This window comes from Panthera tigris, chromosome C1, assembly GCF_018350195.1.
Source record: "Panthera tigris isolate Pti1 chromosome C1, P.tigris_Pti1_mat1.1, whole genome shotgun sequence".
Classification (NCBI taxonomy): domain Eukaryota; kingdom Metazoa; phylum Chordata; class Mammalia; order Carnivora; family Felidae; genus Panthera; species Panthera tigris.
In genome coordinates, this window is record NC_056667.1 from 182,096,851 (window position 1) to 182,120,946 (window position 24,096).

Below are 24,096 nucleotides of genomic sequence, written 5' to 3' on the forward strand. Positions count from 1 at the left end.
AAGCAGTATCTTTCCAGAGTATCTGCAGCTTGTATATAATTACCTTTTAAATAAAATGTTTTTAAATGGCATATAGCATCCAGATATTTTTTTGTCCCTGTACATATTACTTTTCTTTTGATGGAAATAAAAATCTGTACTTTACCGCTACCCATATAAATACCATAAAAATAAATAAATACCATGGATAAACTCCCAGGTTCAGAATCTAAGTTAGTGGTTGGGATCTGAGCTGGTATTATGAGAGTATGTGGATGGTATTTTGGTCAGGGAGCCCAGTAACATACAAATAATGCCTTGATCTAGCCATCCACATAAACCATGAGGTTTCCCAAGTATGGTCAGAACCCAGATTGCAGTAAGTGGTAGAGACAGGATACAACATATCCAGGCGTTCTGGCTCCAGTATCTATGCTCTTGTGTTTGCTTTACCTAGTACAACACTGCAGAGGCCATAACATATGCACTTAAGTTTGTCATCAATGCTCTCCGTATAGGAAGACAAAAAAATGCCTTTATTAATTTTTTTTTTTTTTAATGTATGTTTATTTTTGAAAGAGGGCGAGCATGAGCCAAGGAGGGGCAGAGGGGATGACAGAGGATCTGAAGGGGGCTTTGCTTTGACACAGCCTGATGTGGGGCTCAAACTCACTAGCTGTGAGGTCATGACCTGAGCTGAAATTGGCTGTTTGAGCTGCCCAGGCACCCCCTTTTTTTTTTCCCCCCTTAAGTTTACTGAATTAGGGAAGAGAGAGTCCCAAGCAGGCTCAGTACTATTAGCGCAGAGCCCAATGCGGGGCTCAAACCCACAAACCATGAGATCATGACCTGAGCCAAAATCAAGAGTTGGGTGCTTAACTAACAGCCACCCAGATGCCCCTATAAACTTTCTTTTTTTCTTTCTTCTTTCTTTTTTTCTCTCTTCTTCCTCTCTTCTTCCTTCCTTTTTTTAACGTTTAGTTTTGAGAGAGAGATTGTGAGCAGGGGAGGGGCAGAGAGAGGGAGACGGGATCTGAAACTGGCTTTGTGCTGACATCAGAGAGCCTGAGGCGGAGCTCAAACTCATGAACCCTGAGATCATGACCTGAGCCACTCAGCGCCCCCACCCCCAATAAACTTTTGAAGTGACATCTGGTCACTGGATTCATAGGGGAAGACTGATGGGAGAGCACTGCTAGATAAGGTTTTTTATCTGTGGAAAGCAAGTTGGAAGAGAAACATCTCTTCCTTGGTTTTTGCCTGATGGTGAGGACATGAAGTTTGCAGCTACACCTGCTGCCTTTTCAGAGAAGAGGCGGTAATTCCAGAGAAGGCATATTGCAACTCTAACATCAAGTGCTAAGTGAACCAACCGTGTAGTTGTCAACTTTGTCCTGGTTCTGTGGGAAAACAAGCCTCTAATGTGTCCAAACCACTTAAAGTTCAGTCGTTCAGTTACTTGCAGCCACTTTTATCCTCCAGTCTGAACTGGTTGCTCTCTAGTCTGTTGTGCAGCTGTAATCCTAGGGCTCCCATGCAGTCAATCTAGGGTTTTCCTTCCCCCTTTTTTTTTTGGGGCTCCCTATGTCCTGAATCTTGGCCTCATATTTTTAATTTACCTTCCAAATGCTGAGGAAACAAGCCCTTTAGTGGTTTCCTAAGGCAAGTGGGGCTAAATTTTTAGAATCCTTGTGTCTGATTATGTCATTGTTTTATATTCACACTTGAGTACAGAACTCTACATTAGGGATAATATCCTCTCCATCCCGTTTGAAGATATGACTTCATTGTATTCTGGCATCCAGTGCTATTTATTCTTGAGAAGTCTTATGCCACTGTTATTCCCATTTCTTTGTATAGCATCCATTTTTTTGGATTCTGAAAGCTTTTATTTATATTTTTTAATGTTCATTTTTGAGAGAGAGAGAGAGAGAGAGAGAATGGGGGAGGGACAGAGAGAGGAGACAGAATCCAAAGCAGGTTCCAGGCTCTGAGCTGTCAGCACAGAGCCTGACGCAGGGCTTGAACTCATGAACTGCAAGATCATGACCTGAGCCAAAGTCTGTTGATTGAGATACCCAGGTGCCCTCTGGGAGCTTTTAAAATCTACTCTATCCTGGGTAGTCTGAAACTGCATGCTGTCCTGTTACCTGGCCCTAATTGTGCTGGGCCCCTTGAGAGCCCTTCAGTCAGACTCTATTCCTTCAATTCTGAGGAATTTCTTTGAATCATTTGTTTGATCATTTCCTCCCCATATTCTCTGGTTCTATCATTCAGGTATTCCTAAACAATTAGACATTCTATCTCTTGTATTAAGTCCAGTCAGTTAAACATCTGACTCTTGATTTGGGCTCAGGTCATGATCTCACGGTTTGAGTTTGAGCCCTGAGTCAGGCTCCACATTGAGCATGGAGCCTGCTAGGGATTCTCTCTCCCTCTGCCCTTCTCCCCCACACGTGCACACCCTCTCTCTCAAAAAAACCAAAAAACTTAAAAAAAAATTGTTTGGGGGGCACCTGGGTGACTCAGTTGGTTAAACGTCCAACTCTTGATTTCAGCTGTGGGCATGATCTCATGGTTCGTAAGATCATGTCCCACACGGGGCTCTCTACTGACAGTACGGAACTTGCTTGGGATTCTCTCCCTCTCTCAGATTAGGAAAGTAAACACCTAACAAATAAAAAATATTTTACTTTTAAGTAATCTCCACACCCAACATGGTTAACAACCCCAAGATTTAGAGTCACGTGCTCTACTGACTGAGCCAGCCAGGTGCCTCTTGTATTAAATCTTTGTTTTTCCAATTTTCCATGTTTTTGATATGCCTCTTAGAGTTCCTCAATTCTGTCTCCCAGCCCTCTGTTAATTTTACATTTGCCACAGTTTTAATTTCCAAGAATGTTTTTTAAATTTATTTAAAATTTTTGTTTTTATTTTTGAGAGACAAAGAGCAAGCACGGGAGGGGCAGAGAGAGAGTGAGACAGAATCCCAAGCAGGCTCTGCGCTGCCGGCACAAAGCCTGATGTGGGGCTCGAACTGAAACCAAGAGTCAGACACTTAGCCAACTAAGGCACCCACGTGCCCCTATTTTTAAAAAAGTTTTAAGACAGCAAGAGCGACAGAGAGCACCAGCAGGGGAGAGGGGAAAGAGAGACAGAATCCCAAGGAGACTCCATGCTCAGCATGGAGCCCAACATTGCAGTCAATCTCGCCCATGAGATCATGGCCTGAGCCAAAACCAAGAGTTGGATGCTTGGCTGACTGAGCCACCCAGGCGCCCCTCCATGAAGGTTTTCTAATTGTTCATTTTTTTAATGCTTATTTTTGAGAGAGAATGTGCAGGTGGGGGAGGGACAGAAAGCAGGAGGCAGGTTCCAAAATGAGCTCTGAGCTGACATCAGAGAGCCTGATGTGGGGCTTGAACTCATGGACGACAGGATCATGACCTGAGCTGAAGTGAAGATGCTGAACTGAGCCATGGTTTATGGCAACAAGATCTCTTTAACATATTACAATTTTTTAAGTTTCCCTTAGGTCCCTTATGGTTTTTGCTATTCTCCTTCATGCTGAGGCTTGATTGTCTAATGGTTCATGTTTGTCCACTAATATTTGAAATCAAGATACTAAAAAGCTTATTGGCATTAATGTAGGGCACGCTGACTAGTGAGTTTCACTGTCAGGTGACCAGGTGAGGCAGCATTTTCATTGGGGGACTCTCAGATGGCAGAATCTGTAAGTCTTTTCTGTTTTCCTGTATGATTCTATTTCTTGTCCCAGAGTATAGGGGTGGAGAGAGGGAACAGAAATGCCTTCCTGCTTATCTGTAAGGTTAGTAACAGGGAAAAGGTACTTTCCCAATCTATCGATTTCTCTGGCTGCAGCTTTCAGAGGGTTTTACAATTGCCTAATCCTCGTTTAGGAGTTCATTCCAGGCTGCCTCTTTGGTTTAAGAGTTTAAGTTCTTCAAACCTGGTTTAAATCTGGGGTCTGCCACTTAATAGCTGAGACTTTGTATAAGCTACTTAACCTCTCACAGCCTGTTTACATTACATGTAGCGTAGGTTTAATTAAGTAGTCCCCAATCCAAGACTGTTTAGAGTTAATGCAGTACTACATTTAGTCTAAGGTCTACCACATAACACTATTTTCTTCCCCTCCTGTGCTCTCTTTAGACTGGTCATTCTAATAATCTTTTTTTTAATTTAAAATTTTATTATTTTTTTTTGAGAGAGAACAGAGTCTGAGTAGGCAGGGGGGTGGGCAAAAAAAGAGGGAGACACAGAATCCAAAGCAGGCTCCTGAGCAGTCAGTGCAGAGCCCGATGTGGGGCCTGAACTTGTGAACTGCAAGACCATGACCTGAGCCGAAGTCGGCCACTTTACCAAATGAACCATCCAGGCACCCCTCTAATAATCTTTCAAAGTCCAGGTGTTTCTCATCACCTAGCTTGGCCTTTAAATTATTTTGGGGGGCACCAGGGTGGCTCAGTCGGTTAAGCGTCAGACTTCAGCTCAGGTCGTGATTTCACGTTCATGAGTTCGAGCCCTGGGTCAGGCTCTGCGTTGACAGCACGGAACCTGGAGCCTGCTTTGGATTCTGTGTCTCCCTCTGCCCCTCCCCCACTCACACTCTCTCAAAAATAACATTAAAAACATTTATAAAATTTTTATTATTTTTTTAACGTTTACTTATTCTTGAGAGACAGCACGAGCAAGGGAAGGGCAGAGAAGGAGACTCAGAATCTGAAGCAGGCTCCAGGCTCCATGCTTTCAGCACAGAGCCCCACACGGGGCTCGAACCCACGAACAGGGAGATCATGACCTGAGCCGAAGTTGAACGCTTAACTGAGTTACCCAGGCACCCTGAGCTTGGCCTTTAAGATAATAAATTGTATTAAACCCTTTCTCTAAGGTTTCTCTTTTGAAACTGGTTTGCCTTTTGCTACTTATGTAGCTAAAACTACATTCTAGGCAAGTTGTATTCACTTAAAATGCCCATTATTCAGTCCCCTTTAATCTATGGTCATTCTTTTTCGAAACCAAGGAAAGCACAGGTATTCCTAGGTGCAGATTTCAAGTGACTTTGGCTTTTGGTCTGTGATGGACTTTATTATTCCTGTTTCTGCCCAAGCTTTGTATACAAGGAGAGCACTGCCTCAATGCCTAGCTTCTACCAGTCTCTAAGCAGCAGCCCCAAGACCAAACCGAGTGGCGGGCAAGATCCTTCCCATCTAGAGCAGATTTACATTCTGTAGCCAAGACAGACTAGGTCCTTGGCACAGGTGAAGGCAGGAACTTAGATGTTGTTAGGCAAGATTTTGTTGCCTTCAACTCATAATACAGTAAATCTAGAAAGCAAAGTTACGTCTTGCAAATCATCCTGCCCCCAACATGCCCCACACCCAGGTATTATTTTAAAAATAGGCCACATTTCAGGGTACCTGGGTGGCTCAGTAGGTTGAGTGACTTTGGCTCAGGTCATGATCTCACAGTTGGATGGTTTGCGACCCACACTGGGTTTTGCACTGACAGTACAGAGCCTGCTTCGGATTCTGCCTCCCTTTCTGCCCCTCCCCTGCTCACGTGCTCTGAAAAATAAACATAAAAAAAAAAAAAAACACACACATTTCCATACTGTTTCCAGTGCATTGAGCCAAAAATCTGCTTTACGTTCTTAAATAAAAGTGAAGACACTGGGCTGACCCCACCAAGCAAGGATGCCCTTCCTCACTGTCCATTATGCTCGAATGGCATACCTCCCTTTCCACTGAAGCACACCCTTCTACACACCCTGCCCTCCTCACTTGTGGGTACCCAACAGGAATCCATTTATTATGCTGAGGGTTTGAAGCAGTAACTATAACCTCCACAAGAAATGACAAATTGCCCCTTTATGACCAGACCTCAACACATAAAATAGTGTCCACAGCAATCAGTTGTCACCTTTAAACATTTCCATTACCATAGGGTGCCTGAATGGCTCAGTCCATGACCTCACCATTCATGGGTTCGAGCCTGGAGTGGAGCTGTGTGTGGACAGCTCAGAGCCTGGAGCCTACTTCAGATTGTGTCTCCCTCTCTGCCTTTCAGAAAGAAATAAAAAATATTAAAATTTCATTATCTACGTAGTAACATAATTGTAGCAAAGAGAAACGGGAATATGCTACATGCAGAAATGTTTTACACATTTGTACCAAATCCTACCCCTACCCCTCTTTGTCTATTGGCTTTCAATTTCTCTTATCTTCTAGGTCACGGAAAAGCTAACACAATGAAGTTTAAACAAATTTTTATTACACAAAGGTTGTCACATAATTGGATATTTCTCTACTTTGTACACAATTATTCTTACTCTCCACAGAAAGGCTGCTTCTTAACTTTTCATCTGGTGATGGCAAGCACTAAAATCCTGATTTTAACAGAATAATAGTAAAAATGCCTCAGTGATTTAAGTTGAAAGCAGTACATTGGTACATGGCTCTTGCATTCAGTTATCAGGAATGTACAAATGTCTTTTTATTCAAAAATACAAAATAAATTATCTGTAGGCATGGACAATGACAGCAGTAAACCATTATATGTTGTCAACTGAAACCAGTAACTGATGGTTATAGTGATTTTCTTAAACATCAGCCAGCCTTTTCTTCAGTCATTTCCTTCAACTGACTTCTCTGAAGTTATTCTTGAGGAGCACTGCCTTGAGCTTCCTCTCACAGTTCATTAACAATGGTAAAGCGCTATTCTAGGAATTAGAACATGCCACCTCCCATACCACCTCCCATTCCTCCCATTCCGCCCATTCCAGGGTCCTTCTCTTCCTTAGGAATTTCGGTGACTACAACTTCTGCTGTAGTTAACAGAGAGGCCACTCCAGCAGCATCCAATAAAGCAGTTCTTACAACCTAAGGAAAAAGTTTGATAAAATATTACCTTTATCCTTAGTAAAAAATAAAAAAGCATTTTTAGAAAATGGCCAACCATTTACCTTAGTTGGATCAATGATTCCCTTTTCTACCATATTCACAAAATCTCCAAGCATAGCATCATAACCAACTTCTGAGGAACTCTGCATAATTTTCTCAACTATCAATGATCCTTCGACACCTGCATTCTTAGCAATGGTCATTGCAGGAATTTTGAGTGTTCTCTTAATGATTTCTATACCTAAAGAAAACAAATTTTAGCAAATTTGGTTTCATTCTTTCTTTTGTAAAAATTACAACACAATTTGATACAGGGAAAACCCAACTGGGAAATTCCACAGGTCAAATCATTCCCCCCCCCAAGAGATGTGATTTCATCTTTCATCTGTCCTCTGATTATTAGTGTTATTCTTCCTTTGTTATACTGGTAATTGTTTTGTGATTTATTGTTCTATTTGATGGGCAACAATATTATTACAGCAGACTAAAATCACGCTGCAAATAAACTCATTTGTAAGGCAGTTTTACCAATTTTTTGATCTTCATTAGCTGGAGTTATTGAATCCAAGGCTGGAATGCACCGAAGCAGGGCACAACCCCCTCCCAGAACAATGCCTTCTTCAACAGCAGCTCGGGTAGCATTGAGGGCATCTGTAACTCTGTCTTTTTTTTCATTCACTTCAACATCACTTGTGCCACCAACCTAAGAATAAAAGAATTCCAGTTAGTATGGGCTTCTCTGATTCAAGATGCTGGCTGGCAAGAGTCATTAAAAAGCACTGGATTTTTTTATTTACTTTTGAGAGAGAGCGAGCGAGAGAGAGCGAGAGAGAGACACACACACACACGCAGATGGCATGTGGGAGAGGCGCAGAGTAAGAGGGAGAGAGAGTCCTAAGCGGGCTCTGCACTGTCAGTACGGAACTGAATGTGGGGCTTGAACTCACAAACCGTGAGATCATGATCTGGGCTGAAACCAAGAGTCAGACGCTTAACTGAGCCACCTAGGTGCTCTGCACTGGGTTTACTTAAAAAACAAACAAATAAAAAACACCAAAAAAAAGACCACGTAAAAAAGGTTGCCTACTTGTTAAAAGTGACTGCATGACTAAATAGCTAATAGGGTGAGTACAGTGTCCTACATCAGTCCAACGTCAGCCTGATCTTTAACAAAACATCTTGGTTTTAAGGAAGGAATATTCCAACAAAGAAATTTTGTATAATATATATCTCCATGATTAAGTTATTTCCCCAAACATTTTAGTTACATGGCCCTAGTGGGGAATACCACAGAAACAAAATCATTCTTGAGCTCAGAACCTAGGAAGCTCATTTACAACAACGAATCTTACCTTCAGCACAGCTACTCCATCTGAGAGTTTTGCCAGACGTTCATTCAGTTTTTCCTTTTCATATTCACTAGTTGTGATATCTAACTGTTCAATGATTTCTTGGATACGTTTTTCAATTTGAGCCTTGTCACCTTTTCCTTTTAAGAGCATGGCATCATCTTTGGTCACAATGACTTCTCCAACTTTTCCTAAGTCATGAGGCTGAACATCTTCAAGATTTAGAGTCAACCCTTCTTCTCCGAACACCTACAAAAACATTTAAAAATGAACCACTTGCAGCTTAGTTTTTCACTGTACCAAGTCTGTCAGTAATACATCACATGGGTGTTTTGATGAGGAAAACATCTTACAATACTGTATTTCTTTGAAACATGAGATTTTAAGATTATGACTAGTCCAGAGAAGACTTGATCGAGTTTTCCCACTGCATTTCCAACTTCTCAGTTAATCAAATTAACATTAGCTTTATTTGAGGAAAGTATAAACTCAAACAACTCCTCAAAGGTCATATTTTTGGTGATATCGGGACTGGACCTTAGGCCTAAACTCTTAAATCCTATGTCGTTTCTACAGTATTTTATTAAAAAATTTTTTTTCCTGTTTTTGAGAGAGAGAGCAAGAGAGAGGGAGGGAAGGGGCAGAGAGAGGAGAGGGAGACACAGAATCTGAAGCAGGCTCCAGGCTCTGAGCTGTCAGCACAGAGCCCGACCCAGGGCTTGAACTCACGAGCCGTATCATGACCTGAGCCAAAGTCGGATGCTTAACTGACTGAGCCACCCAGCCAATATTCTTAGAAACAAATTAGTCTTGGGGTGCCTGGGTGGCTCAGTCGGTTGAGCGTCCGACTTCAGCTCAGGTCATGATCTCGCAGCTTGTGAGTTTGAGCCCCGTGTCGGGCTCTGTGCTGACAGCTCAGAGCCTGGAGCCTGTTTCAGATTCTGTGTCTCCCTCTCTCTGTCCCAACCCACTCGCATTCTGTCTCTCTCTCAAAAATAAACATTAAAAAAAAAAAAATTAAAAAACAAAAAAACAAATTAGTCAAATAACCCTATTCTTGGGCTAGACTCATGGTAAGTTAGACAAGGGACCTTAGCAGCATTTAATCCAACCTATACCTCCTAAACGTCCAACATAAACACAAAATAATAGTTTAGATAATATCTGACCGTGAAAAATATAAAATTTACCTATAAACTTCAGACCTGGAAGTATAAAACCTTCAGTAAACCAACATCACATTTATTTTACTTACTGCACCACCAGTAGCAATAGCCATATCTTTAAGCTGGTTCTTTCTATTGTCACCAAAACCTGGAGCTTTGACGGCTACAACCTGAAGACCAACTTTCAGCCTGTTAAGAACAGTTAATAAAAATCAGATTTAAATTTAAAAATGCTTATCTAGTTCTTAAGTTCTAAGTACTATGATTACTTAGGAAACATACTTTTTTTATTTTGAGAGAGAGCATGCAAACAGGGGAGGGGCAGAGAGAGAGGGAGAGAATCTGAAGCAAGCTCCAGGCTTCCAGCTGTCAGTGCAGAGCCCGATGGAGGGCTCAAACCCACAAACTGTGAGATCATGACCTGAGCTGAAGTCAGACACTCAACAGATGGAGCCACCCAGGCGCCCCTGGAAACCACACTTTTTACAATTTTTGGCTTTCTTACAACTTTTGGTCAAATTAAGACAGGAAAGGGCAACTTTCCATTCATCCGTATTTGCCAATATCCAAGCACCTTCGTAATAAACTACTGACCTTACTTTCCAGTTAAACTAGACCCAGGAACAAAAATATTATCATAAGCAAAACACCTTTAACTATGACATAGTGTTAAATATTTTATAATTTTCAAAAATCAGAAGAGTTAAATTTTAATTTAAAATATTTAAATATTAAATTTGGGGATCTAATGAGCATTTACTACTGCCCTATGGGTTCCATTTAGTAGTAATCAAGTTACTACTACAGTTACATTTGAGCAAGCAGTGTTCTTAATCTGGTTCCTTCATAAATGTAAGTATTACTGATAATAACATTAAGCTCACCTGCAATTTTATCAGATACTGAATGCCTGGAATATATAATCAAAGAAATGTTCACTTGAGACCAGATAGTGAAACAGAAGGAATATATGGACACTAAAACAAAACTGGTCTATTAGAGCCAAATAAAAATCAGAGGGGTAAACTCTGATAATATGCCAAGAAAATCAGACACCCAACTTTACAGCTACCAGTAAAATGGCTCAGTGGAACTCTGTAGGTCTATTGTTTTTTTATTTTGGTTTCAAATCCTACAATAAGACTTTTCAGATCCCAAAAAGCAAATCCAAGGTAACAAACATTCCAGGATAAGTAAACTCACTCAGAGCTTTTGGGTCAAGCCATGTAACTCTCCTACATAACTGTTTCATTTGTGCATTTCCATTATAATAGAATTGGAAATATTACTTTTAAGATACCTCAATTCCAGGATTAGGAGCACATTTTAATGATGTCCTAAGGAGTGCCTAGCTGGCTCAGTTGGAAGAGCATGTAACTCTTGGTCTTGGGGTTGTGAGTTTGAACCCTACGTTGGCTGTAGAGATTACTTATTTTTTTTTAATGCCCTAAGATTCTGTTTATAGCATTAAGCACCTGCCTTAAAGTCAAAAGTAATACATTATAGATTAAAAAAAAATTATCTTAACCTCAACTTATCTTAGATTGAGTGCCAATTTATTTCAGCCTATTAATTTTTTCTTTTAACAGATTATGTAAAATGCTGATAGCTAAATACACTTTGATCTAAGGCTTAGAAAATGATAGTTTACTTCTCATTCAAAATTGTAATTGTAAAAATATTTTTCCAGATAAAAACTTAGTCATTTCTTCTAAGCAACTGTAAACATTCATAATAAAAAATGGACACCATACAAAATTAGGCTATCTTATGAGAAAGTTGCACAAAATACTATGGATTTTCACATAGAACCCATTCAAAAACAAAGAACCATTATAACTGGACCAAGAGTTCATGAAGCACACCTGTATCACACATAACTCTAAATACAAACACAAATGGTTCAATGTGAGGGTACGTAATAGAGATTTCAAACATCAATACAAAAAATTGCCTTTCATCTGAAAACGTAAACCAAACACCACTGCCTATTACCTATTCAGAACAAGTGTACTCAGAGCTTCTCCATCAACATCTTCAGCAATTATGACCAAGGGCTTACGGTGAGCATTGGCAATTTCAAGAGCAGGTACAATGGACTGGACACTAGAAATTTTCTTTTCACTCAACAGAACATAGGCATCTTGGAATTCACATTTCTGCCCTGCAAAAACAAAGAACATTTTAAATCAATGTGAAAACATTAACAATATTTTGAAATAACTGCAATTTCTTTAAATGAAAAAGCTATAACCCAATTTCAGTACATTTCAAGTGACTACTGAGTTCATGTTTTTCCACTTTGTCATTTACAGTAACTTTTGGAATACATAAGTTTATTTTCTTAGAAGTATGGCCTAATGCTTATAGTTCGACACATGACAAGCTCTATTTTTTTTATTTCATTTACTGACTTGCTCTTACCTTTTGATGTATTAATAAAGTATGGAGAAATATAACCTCGATCAAATTTCATGCCTTCAATAATTTCTAATTCATCATTTAGTGTTTTTCCATCCTATAACAAATTAAACAATTAGTTGTATGAATTTCATTAAAGAAACACAAAAATTTTTAATTATGGACCAGATTAGGAGACCCCATTGATCATAAAGGATCCAGGCAGAACTATGCAAATGCCCCAGGGCATCCAACTCCCAATTCTGCAAAAACTTCAAAAATACATATTTGAATTTTTATATTCGATGTGTTATATATATATATATGTAACACACAGTTTGAATGTTTTATTTGGAAAACTGTTTTGATCACCAGACAACCCATACCAAGCTATCATAAAAAACACACTTGGGGCGCCTGGGTGGCTGTCGGTTAAGTGGCCGACTTCGGCTCAGGTCATGATCTCACGGTCTGTGAGTTCGAGCCCCGCGTCGGGCTCTGTGCTGACAGCTCAGAGCCTGGCGCCTGTTTCAGATTCTGTGTCTCCCTCTCTCTGACCCTCCCCCATTCATGCTCTGTCTCTGTCTCAAAAATAAACACCAAAAAAAAAAAAAAAAAAAAAAATTAAAAAAAACAAAAAAAAAATCACACTTGCCTTTACTGTGATGACACCTTTCCTTCCAACCTTTTTCATTGCATCAGAAATGATGTTGCCAATTTCTTTATCTCCATTTGCAGAAATGGTAGCAACCTAAAACAATCAAGTTACTCTTCCAAGTTAAAAAGTTAAGGCCAGTGTTCTCAATCAGCTCCCTTTCCTTTTCCTAGTAACTTCCAAATTGATACTGTGTGTGGGAGATACAGTCTAACAGTTCTAAGGAAGTGTTGGTTCTGTTTTCAATTATCATTTGGCTACGTTGTTTTTAAAAGATATGACATAAACATACAACTACTCTTAAATAAAAAGACTCCCCCCACACCCCGAAAAAAAGTGGTAATATTCTAACATGACAAAAACTATGTACCTTTTGACAAATGACTAAAGAACAGTTTCCATACAAAAAAAAATGAGTTTTACTCAGAGCCATGTCGAACTAAAGTGACAGCCCACTAAGACTCCAGCTATGGTCACTGCATTATTTTCAAATGTTTTTTGGCAGTAAGAAAAATGCTTTCAATGTTAGTGACTGGTTAGTGTTGTTATTCTAACACTGGTATGTGATAACGGAATAAAATCACATGTTTATTGTAAAATATGACAACTCCTTACCTGAGCAATTTCTTCAGGGGTTGTCACAGGTTTAGACTGCTTCTTAAGTTCAGCAATTACAGCATCAACAGCTAACATCACACCTGATTTAAGAATAAATGCCATTAACAATGCTTATTCTCTCATGGTTCCTTGTCAAGTAAAAATTCCAATTTATATTAAATGCTTTAATGTGTTAATCTAGCCTAAACAATGCTTCTGTGCTGGCACTTCTCCTAATCACATGGAGTTGGATGGTGCACACTCAAACAGGAAGTCTGATAAATGAAGAACCAGGTCAAAATTATTCTGAAAACTGTACTAAGGAAAAAAAAACTATGGTGTATAATTTCAAGAATCTCACCATTCAACTCATTCTGTGTAAACTATTCCCAGTCCAATCATGTTGCATGTTTCCAACAGGGTCACCCAACATTTCTCTCAATTGAAAATAAGGGATTATGCCCCTACAGGTTGTTTTTAATTTTGAGAGAGAATCCCAAGTAGGCTCTGCAGTGTCAGCAGAGCCCGACTTGGGGCTTGATCTCACAAACTGTGAGCCAAAACCAAGAGTCAGATGCTAAACCGACTGAGCCACCCAGGACCTCTATACCCCTACAGGTTTTAATATCTGAAATCTCCTCCTTTAATATGTAATTATAAATAAAATATTTAACAGTCAACGGCAGCACAGTATGGATTCATGAGAACCTCATTTTGTTCAACTGGGATGAGTGCTGGCTCTTCCCTTTATTTTGATAAAGGGTAACTTCAAGAAATAAATCCAAAGAAAGGCATGTAGTAACAATCATTTTTTCAGGGAAGTAATTTTAATAAACTCAATTAACATTTGTCCATGATTTATATTCAAACTGCTTTTAATGAAACATTCATTTGTACCTTAAACACTGAAATAGATGGGATGCTAATACATCAGTGTGCTGGGATGCCAATTTTGACAAAATTGTTAATGGCACCCCACTTTACTCTCAAGTCTTCTCTAATTTGGACAGTAACACACCCTATAGATAAGCAGCAATTACATTTTCAAGATACAAAAAATCAAGCTTTAGTACACAGCTAATTAACAGCAGTGACAGGACTTAAGTTTGTATCACCATGAAGCTCATGCTAAGGAGATCTTTAAATGGTGGCCTAGTTTCCCAAAGCAAGCAATAATGAACAAAATGAAGACCAATAATGTATTATGTGCTGTTAAGAGGCAAAAACAAAACAAAACAAAACAAATCCTGCTTTTATGTATACACACACTAAATTTGACGTCCTGGATGAATGATATAGTTTGTTTAGCCCTACTCTGTAAAATAGCAAAACTGTTTAATACTCTCTCCCTGCTCTAATCCCCACAAGTTTACTATCCTCAAGGTATACAGAACATGCTGTATCTTCCACCAAACTGTTCCTTTGGGTGGCGGGGGGAAGAGGGGGTTTGGGGGGTCTCTAGACACAGGGAAGGGAAGGACAACAAAGAATGTCTTAGTCCTATTTCTCTCAATGCCTAGCATAGTACCCATCACATAAACCAGGCATCCAATTGCTATTTGCTGAAGAAAAACTCCATGTAAGATTGTTTTTAAGAGGAGAAATAAGAATCAACTTTCTTCAAAACACTGTGGTGACAATGAAGACATTCCTACCTCTCCTGATTTCCACTGGATTAGCACCTTTGCTAATCTTCTCGAAGCCTTCCTTGGCAATAGAGCGTGCCAGGACAGTAGCAGTAGTGGTGCCATCTCCAGCCTCTTCGTTTGTGTTATTGGCAACGTCTTGAACAAGTTTAGCGCCAATATTTTTATATTTATCTTTTAAATCAATTGACTTTGCAACAGTCACACCATCTTTTGTTACTTTGGGACTGCCCCAACTCTGTTCAATAATCACTGTTCTTCCCTAGAATTGCAGAGAAAAAAAAAGTGACAGAATCACATACTCTCTAAGTACTATTTAGCATAAAACAGGAACTTTTAATAAAAGAGTAGTTACTTGAAAGCCTCAACACAAACTGTCATTATTTAATCAGATCTGCAGCATGTAATTTCAAAGGCAGGTTCATCAGTGTTCTTAGGTTACAGACAAAATGACCTCTCTGTTGCCAAGTGTATAACTTTGGATGATCTTTTATGGAAGATATAGATCCTAGACTGAAAGATGTTATCTCATAAAAAAACAAAAACACAAGATAAACCAAATCAATTTGGTAGATAATAAAATGTCAGAATACTCTTCATGTAATTTATAGTTTTGTCTGGTGCCTGCTGTCTTTGAAAATAATGTGAAACTTATTTTTAAACTTGCTTTAAAATTTAGTTAGTAAAATACTAGCAGCAAGACAAATACAGTTCACTCTTCCAAGGCTGGTTCAATGTTAAATCTCAAACACGGTACAAACAGTACTGGCAGCTTCTAGATTTGAATTAAAGGTGCTACTTGTGAGGCAGGCAAATGCCATATTTTATATAGTACATATGAATACTTTGATATTGGAACCGTTAACCTGAAATCACGCATCACTACACTTGTGCATCATCTTCAAAAGCCTCAAGTTATGTTGTTACTCCTCACCAACCTCTTTAAGTTAAAGAAGATTTAACATTTTAAATGTGCTTTGGAAGACAATGAACAGCAGAAAAGTAAAACTAGTACCTACAAACACATACTTGAGGTATTACTGGAGCTAAGTTACACACTAACGTCAATATTTGATACTAACTACTGGGAAAAAATCCAAAACTTAGGCAAGCAAGATTAATTCTACTTTCCGTTTAGGAACCCACCTTGAGTTGTGAGTTACCACTGGATTACATCACACATCATATGAAATAAAGTTTCCCGAATTTGAAAAAAAACTTAAGCTTTAAGACTGTTAAATCAAGTTTAAAAAAAAAAGATTAAGCGGTAATTTCGAACTCTTTTATGTAAACTGGGATTTCTCAACAATGGAGACTAAAGTATTTACTGTCTATGTGACATCATTAAAATATTATTCCTTAATTCAGAATGCTATAAATTATAACACAATAAAATAAAAATATTGATACCTTTGGCCCCATAGTAACAGCTACAGCATCAGCTAAAAGGTCTACACCTTGAAGCATTAAGGCTCGGGCATCTGCACCAAATTTTACATCTTTGGCATAGGCCCGAGTAAGATGAGGAGCCAGTGCCCTGGACACTGGCCTAATTTGGCGAAGTACTGCGGGTAATCGAAGCATTTCTGTTGGGGGAAAACAATCAGATTATCAGTACATTTATACCAGCACTATCCGTGGTGCATTACAGCACAGCACAAACATGACACCTGTACACCACAAAACAAGAAATGTTAGATATAAGCTGTATTGATCCCTGCCCTACACGCGGCCCACGTTAACATAGGTTCAAACACCAGCTACTAACGCAAGCTTGTAGAGGCCGCTCCCACGCCTAACCTAGAGAACTAGCACAAAGTACACCATGTCAGTGAATCCCCACGGCCACCTACCCCAGCCGCTAAAAACGAGTTAATCTTTCACCGCTAAAACAGCCTCCTGAGCAAATCCACTCCAAAAGTGCTCCTAAAAAAACCAAATCTGCAGGAAGGAGTAAGTTATAAACCAGAATGACCAAGGGAAAAAAAAATATTCCGGACGGTGCAAAAATCCGTTTAGTAATAGGAGTCTTTGTATCTACTCAGGGCTACTGTATCAAACTATCCGCAGGGCCGCGATGCTGGGGGCCAAGGCCCGGCTCTCTACGCCCAACCCCACGTGTCTGTTTTTAGGACGCCCTCAGCAAGGTCAAGGGTGGAGATGCCGTACCCCAGCTGCCCACGGGGCCAAAAGCGGTTCCCACGCGGCTGCGACCACCCTCCCGGGGGCCCTACAGTCGATCAGGACAGGGCTGCAACGAGAGCCCACGTGAATATACGCCCCCGACTGCATACAAACTATCGGGCAAGCCCTCCCCCCTGCGCCCTGCCCGGGCCAGCAATCCACGCCGCACGTGATGGACACCGACATGGACCCGTAAGGCCTGGCCCGGCGGGTCCGGGCCTGCGGCGCCGTAGGGAAGCCCTGGCTCTCTCCTTCCGGCTCAATCAGGCAGGACCGCAGCGGACGGGGAAAGGCCCGGGTCCCAGGCGTTTGGGAGAGGCGGCGCGGGGCGGCCGTATACCTGCGGGGCAGCGGCAGGGCGTGCGGACGATGAGGCAGGCCGTCGGAGGCGAGTGAGGGACAGAGTGCACGGCGCACACGGCAAAGAGCCCGTGTCCCCTCCCTCCGCCGCTTCCCCCCGCCCCGCGGCACCGCGTGCGCGGGCTGCGCCCACCCCTTCCCCTCCACCGGGGCCCCGCAATCGGCAGTCGCCGCGCCCAGCTCCGCCCCTCCCTACCCGCGCAGGGCCAGGCAAGTGAGCTCAGCCCTCCCAGTCCGGCTTAGGCTAGTTCCCGGGCCGTACTCGGTTCGAGAACTTTCCGGGAAGCGCTGCGCTCTCTGTGGGTCAAGGTTCAGAGCGCGTCATTTCCGGGAGAGGGGCGAAGAGCTAGTACTTTCACCCCGGCAGGCGGCCTAGAAAAGCCTAGAAAGAACTCCTCTCTTCTTCCGCCTCCCCGTCTTCGCGTCAGTGGCCGGCGCACAACTCTCGGGACGAATCGCGCGGCGCGCTGGTGCGGCCACCCTCCCTTGCGGGGAGGAGCGGGGGGCGGGAGCAAGCGCGCCTGCGCGTTGGGAGGCCTTTTCCCACGTTCACGTGGCCCGGGGGTCGGACTGCGGGTCTCCTTGCGGCGGCGGCGGCGGCAGCTCAAGAGCAGAGTAGGAACTGCGGTGGCCAGAGTCATGGTGAGTCTCGCGTGGGCTGGAGGACGAAGAGGCCTTCTCTGCCTATAGCGCTCGGGTACCCGGGTGCTTCTTTGCAGGCCTACTGGGAGGGGTAGGGGTCACTGAGTGACCCGCGCCCGCAGTAACCCTGGAGAGGCGAGGCCCACTAACCCCTTTTATTTGCCGAGGGCTCTGCACGCGTGTACCCCGCATGCTTGTGGGCCTGGGGGCGAGAACCCGGACTCACGCGCAGCTGCGGACCCACTTCTGCGAGATCTTTGTGGGTGTGTAGTATCTTGAAAAGCGTGGCTCCAGGCAAAGGGGTTGACTTGAGTTCTGTGAAATTTTCCAGAACAATTGAGGTAGGAAAATATTTGACCTTGGGATAAACTAGGGTTACTCTTAAAGCTGTCTGCTGACCGGAGGAGCAGCAACGACCCCCTAACACACACGGAATGGAAATTAAACTCGGCAGGTAGAGCAAAACATTCAAATGATTTTCTTGAACGAATAATTGGAGTTTTGGCGTTAATTTTGAAAGCCACACGTGCTTTTTGATGTGTAACGCTTAGAACATAATCACATACTGCTTTTGTTTTAAACTTAATACTCCTTTTCTTACAGGCAGGACAAGCGTTTAGGAAGTTTCTTCCTCTCTTTGACCGAGTTTTAGTTGAAAGGAGTGCAGCCGAAACTGTAACCAAAGGAGGCATTATGCTTCCAGAAAAATCGCAAGGAAAAGTTTTGCAAGCAACAGTAGTAGCTGTTGGATCAGGCTCTAAAGGAAAGGTAAATGGGGCTCAAGTGCAACTAGTTTTGTATGGAGGAGAAAAAAGAAATTCTTGGTGGTTATTAAAGGTAGTCTCTTAAATAGCTTTTTGTTTTCTTCAAGATCGTTCCCTAATTCAGTCATGTCTGATATGCCGCTTTTAACGAAAATGATTATGTAAAATAAAGTTGCTTATTTTGTAGGATGGAAGAGTTCCAGAGTATTAAAATCAGTAGCCATTTGGTAGCTGAGTGTAACCAGTGTTTTCTTTAAATTCTAAATTTTGACTAAAACAAAAAATTCCTCAAGATGATCTGTGGGTTCTTTGACTAGTTGAGGGGAAATTTAAACCCTTGATCTAACCTCTAACGCTGTAATTGCCCTAATCTTTTTAACCATTTCTGGCCTTAGTTGGCATACTTTCGAAAAGAACTGGTTGGATCTAGCCTTAATAGTCATTCTCCAGTAACTGGTTAGACCTCAGACCTGAAAGTCAGCCAGAATACACAATAAATGCCTTTGGGGTCAAATACATTAATTGCATTCATTGTTCCAGTTGCCTCTAAGAAAGCTCTAGGAACAGCTGTCCCAGAGTCAGGAATAGGAAGTCTCTGGGGAGTGGGCACTATGCTGCAGTCTCTTCTTAAATTTTTACTTTAATGAAAAGGATATTGAGTCACAAAAGAAGTATATGTTCCAAATTCTGGAAACTCCTCTTGAATTTTTGTGTTGGAAGAAGTTCCAACATGACATCTGTATATCTGGTCTTAAAAACTGATTTATATAGTCTAGAAGTTAATATTTAATAGTTAAAAAATTAGCTTAAGTTAGCTTTCCAGTATAACTCGTTGAACTTTACACTGAAGGCAGGTTTTGGTTTAAGCTCCAGGTACGCATTATTTCAAAGTGTAATTCTACAGTGATATTTTTGAGTGAACTATGATTATAATGTAAATCCTATCACTTGGCCACTAAGTCCTTTTTTAACACTTGATTTGAATGAGCACATTTGATTAATAAAAGTTAGGTGTAAGTTTTTGGTGATCTAGATGTCTACTAATAAATATCCTTATTTTCTTAAGGGTGGAGAGATCCAACCAGTCAGTGTGAAAGTTGGAGATAAAGTTCTTCTCCCAGAATATGGAGGCACCAAAGTAGTTCTAGATGACAAGGTGTGTAAATTTAATATTTCCTATAAGTTAAGTATTTGTTACTAGTTTTCTTAACTAATGGTTTTCTTTATTTGCAGGATTATTTCTTATTTAGAGATGGTGACATTCTCGGAAAGTATGTAGACTGAAATAAATCATTATTGAAATGGCATGAAGTGAAGCTGCCCATTCCAGTGAAGTTGTGAAATCTTTCATCATGTAAATAATTTTCATGTCTCTTTTATAATAAACTAATGGTATCCAAACTAATATCCAGTGTCTCTAAAATTTAGTTATAGTGTATTGATCTAAATATTACGAAATAAAAATGCATAAATGAGTGGTTAATCTTTATTTGGTGATTTAAGATTTTTTAGGGTTCTCCAGTATGTTTTTTTTTCCCAAGTAACTTGCAGAGAATTCTGGGAAATACGCACTCTAGCTTTCACATTGAATTTAGATTACAGAAATTACGCTAATACAGGGGCACCTGCGTGACTCATTTGGTTAAGCATCCAACTTCAGCTCCAGTCGTCTCATGGTTCTTGAGTTCAAGCCCTGCATCTGGCTGTCTGCTGTCAGATCCCGATTGAGATCCCTTGTCCCCTTCTCTCAGCTCCTCCCCCGCTTGCACTCACTCTCTCTCAAAAATAAGAAACAAAAAAAATTATGCTGACACAAAACCATGGATTTACACTTATGTTTTAAAAAATAGCAATATTCAGGGGTGCCTGGGTGGCTAGGTCGGTTAAGCATCTGACTTTGGCTCAGGTCATAATCTCACAGTTGGTGAGTTCTATACAGAAGGCTCAGCCTGGAACCTGCTTCAGATTCTGTCTCCCTCTCTCTGCTCCTCCCCTGCTCGCACTGTCTCTCCCTCTCTTTCAAAAATAAGTGAACATTAAAAATTTTTTAAGGTATCATTCTAATTTCATATATAACAAGCTTTTATTAAAGTATACTTTATCATTTATAGAATCTAGTGTTTAAATGTCTTGTTTCTGAAGTATTTAGAGAAACTTAGTGAACATTTCCAGTTTTTAAAACTTTGTACTATTATTTGCTTTGAAAAAAGTCCATGGCAAGGTTTTATGGCTACCATTGGTGGAGTGCCTTTTATGCATCAGGTGCTGTGTGATAGTGTTTATAGCCAAGGCCTCAGGAGCATTTTTCTGGGTACTGGCTACTGTTGTGGGTACTTGGTGTGTATCAGTTGGTGTAATCTTCCAACAATGCTGTGAGCTAGGTACTGTCCTGCATCTTGAGGAAGGTAAGGCGCACGCACACAGGTTAAGTAATAACCAAGCATGCTCTGTAGGAAGTGGCAAAGCCAGGATTTGGACATAATCAGTCCATCTCCAGATGCTGCTGACCAGAACTTCACCTGTGGCTGTTTTTGTCAGATAACTAAGCACTTGATATACATTATTTAAATTCTGCTTGATAAACCACTGTGGTATCAGGGTTGGGTGGTACTTGAGTGCTAATTACTGGTATTTAGTATATAATTTGTTGAATTTAACAAATAGGAAACAGCTGAACAAATAGCTTGACCCCCCCCCCCCCCCCCTTTTTTTTTTTTTTTTTTTTTTTAGTAATAGCAGCTAGGGAAGGTTAAGATTGGAACCCAAACAGTCCTACCCCAAACTTGATTACCAACTCCTAAACTTTACCTCTCAGACCAGCTGTTCTTGGTGGTCAAATTTATTTTCTAGATCAGTCTGATTTTTTTTTTTTTTTTTTTTTTGAGAGAGAGACAATGCGAGTGGGTTAGGGGCAGAGAGAGGGAGACACAGAAGTAGAAGCAGGCTCCAGGCTCTGAACTGTCAGCACAGAGCCCGAAGCGGGGCTTGAACTCATGAGCTTTGAGATCATGACCTGAGCCAAAGCCGAACGCTCAACCGACTGAGCCACCCTGGCATCCCAGTGATCATGGTTTAAAGATATGCCCTATATTTGTCTTGTGGAATTGAAAGCTAACTGAAATTGTAAATGGCAGGGAATAATGGTGTCAACTTTTGGTCATGTCCTCATCGGGCAAGTATGTGAATATTTACATTAATGTAAGTGTCATTGGTACACTAAGGCTTAATTTTTGTCATACTAAGATAAAAATTATGATTAAAAGCTCTATTTACAGTATCGGAGCGGGTCATCAGTGTCCTACTGTGCCCTAGGCACAGCTAGATAATGTGCTTTGCTCTTAAAACCTTGTTGAGCACAGATGTCCTGGTTTTACCAATGACAAAACTGACTCAGAGGAGATGAGGAAACTTGTTCAAGGCTACCTGGCTGGTAAATAGTAGAGTTAGGAATCCAGTCCAGAGGCCATGGCTTTACCATTTCCCAATTCTGTTTTTTGAACACCCAAGCAAATGAGTTTTGAGATCCCAAGGCGATAATTTCCAAACCTTGGTTCATTCTTAGAATTACCTGGTGTATTTAAAATTTCAGGGCTCCATAGGGGCTCCTGGGTGGCTCAGTCAGTTGGTGTCTGACTTCGCCTCGGGTCATGATCTCACCGTCCTTGAGTTCAAAAGCCCCACATCTGGCTCTCTGCTGACAGAGCCTGGAGCCTGCTTCGGATTCTGTGTCTCCCTCTCTCTTTGCCCCTTCCCCCACTCGCACTCTCTCAAAAAAATATTTTTTAAAAAATTTCAGGGCTCCGTTTATAACCTAATTTAGAAGGATGGGGGAATTTTTTTGTATCCTGGAAGTAGTCCCATAATGCTTCTCTAGCAGAATTGCTTTAAAAAAAATAATTTTAGGTTGTGAGATTATATTGGAAATTAATAGGGAAAAGGATTTTGGCATGAGAAATTTGGGGTGAAAATAATGGTGTTGAGGGTGGGGAACTGTTTCACAATAATATGTTGTCATTTACCCTTTGATCAACAAAAATAGTGAAGAAAGAATTAAAGTAGGTAAAATTCCAACGGGAATTTTTGTGATAATGCTATTCTTGAGCATTTGCCAGGCACTGTTCTAGGCATTTAACATAATCTGGTTTAACTGCATGTAATCCTAGCAGCCCTGTGAGGCAGATACTCCTCTCCTCATAGGTGAAAGAATAACTTGCTCAGGTTGACACCATTTTTTAAAAAAAATTTTAATGTTTATTTATTTTAGAGAGAAAGAGTGTGAGCAGGGGAGGGGCAGAGTGAGAGGGAGACACAGAATCTGAAGCAGGCTCCGGGCTCTGAGCTGTCAGCACAGAGCCCAATGCAGGACTTGAACTCATGAACCTTTAGATCATGACCTGAGCTGAAGTCAGCCACTTAACCAGCTGAGCCACCCAGGCGCCCCAGGTGACACCAATTTTAAGTCATAGCTTGGGATTGAACTCAGATTTGTTTGACTTAAAAGCATGGCTTACACTATTCTCCACAAAAAATTTGGGAAATTGATAACAAAATTCCCAGGGAGCTATTGTGTTGTATGAGCATTACCAATAAGATTGTTTTCCCTCCTATTAGGTAGAAAACGTATGTTTTACAAAGATTTTTATTTAAAAAGTTGGGATTATAAGATTTCATTTCTATTTTATTGTTCTATTTATGTAAGAACACAACATGAGATTTACCTTAACAGATTTTTAACTTACAATACAGTATTTTTAATTATAGGCATAGGGTTGTACAGCACATCTCTAGGACTTTTTCATCTTGCTTATCTGGATCATTATGTCTTGATTAGCAGTTCCCCATTTCCCTCCTCTCCCTAGTTCTTGGCAACCACCATTCTACTCTGCTTCTATGAGTGACTATTTTAGATAAGTCATAAATGGAATCATGTAGTATTTGTCGTGTGTTTGAATATTTCACTTATAATGTCCTCAAGGTTTAGTCATGTCACATTGCAGTATTTCCTTGTTTAAAGCTGAATAGTATCCCATTGTATCTATATGCCATATTTATCCATTCTTCTAGTGGATGAACATTTAGGTTGTTTCCACATCTTAGCTCTTGTGAATCGTGCTGCAATTATGGAAGTGCTACCATCTCTTAGAGATTCTGATTTCAATTCTTTTGGACAAATACACAGAAGTGGGATTGCTAGATAGGACTACAGTATTTGTTTTTAAAGACTTTTTTTTTTTTTTTTTAAGTAATCTCTATACCCAACACGGGGCTCCAACTCACAACTCCAAGATCAACAGTCACATGTTCCTTGGGGTGCCTGGGTGGCTCAGTCGGTTAAGCATCCAACTTAAACTCAGGTCATAATCTCATGGTTTGTGAGTTCAAGCCCCACATCGTGCTCTGTGCTGACAGCTCAGAGCCTGGAGCCTGTTTC

The 24,096-nt window shown here is 40.8% G+C and overlaps 2 protein-coding genes across 3 annotated transcripts in view; one reads left to right on the plus strand and one right to left on the minus strand.

Moving 5' to 3' along the window:
* Window positions 1-6,253: 6,253 nt before the first annotated feature.
* Window positions 6,254-17,655, minus strand: HSPD1 (heat shock protein family D (Hsp60) member 1). Of its 2 annotated transcripts, none has more exons than XM_042994993.1 (12): window positions 17,456-17,655; window positions 16,126-16,301; window positions 14,725-14,977; window positions 13,088-13,170; window positions 12,473-12,568; window positions 11,842-11,935; window positions 11,413-11,581; window positions 9,507-9,606; window positions 8,255-8,500; window positions 7,431-7,605; window positions 6,965-7,143; window positions 6,254-6,881 (listed from the first exon to the last, which is right to left on the minus strand). In XM_042994993.1, exons 2-12 carry the CDS (start codon window positions 16,297-16,299, stop codon window positions 6,729-6,731), a joined length of 1,722 nt encoding a protein of 573 aa, XP_042850927.1. In that variant the 5' UTR covers window positions 16,300-16,301; window positions 17,456-17,655; the 3' UTR covers window positions 6,254-6,728. The 2 variants fall into 2 exon arrangements, with proteins under 2 accessions (XP_042850927.1, XP_042850926.1); XM_042994992.1 differs by lacking the exon at window positions 17,456-17,655 and adding an exon at window positions 17,240-17,348.
* A 160-nt stretch (window positions 17,656-17,815) lies between these two features.
* Window positions 17,816-24,096, plus strand: part of LOC102961463 (MOB-like protein phocein) — a 43,637-nt gene continuing 37,356 nt past the window's right edge. Inside the window, exons 1-2 of the mRNA XM_042995008.1 lie at window positions 17,816-17,901; window positions 18,505-18,669. Of these exons, the coding sequence (XP_042850942.1) occupies window positions 17,899-17,901; window positions 18,505-18,669 (168 nt within the window). The 5' untranslated portion in view covers window positions 17,816-17,898. The remainder of the gene's footprint in view (window positions 17,902-18,504; window positions 18,670-24,096) is intronic.

Bases quoted from the DNA above. Each gene is read 5' to 3' on its own strand.
- HSPD1 (XM_042994993.1), bottom strand. From the start codon at position 16,299: ATGCTTCGATTACCCGCAGTACTTCGCCAAATTAGGCCAGTGTCCAGG. The intron at 13,171-14,724 runs GTAGGAATGTCT...TTCTTAAATCAG, and splicing joins TCCAGTGGAAATCAGGAGAG to GTGTGATGTTAGCTGTTGAT. The intron at 7,144-7,430 runs GTAAAACTGCCT...TGTTTTCTTTAG, and splicing joins TAATGAAGATCAAAAAATTG to GTATAGAAATCATTAAGAGA.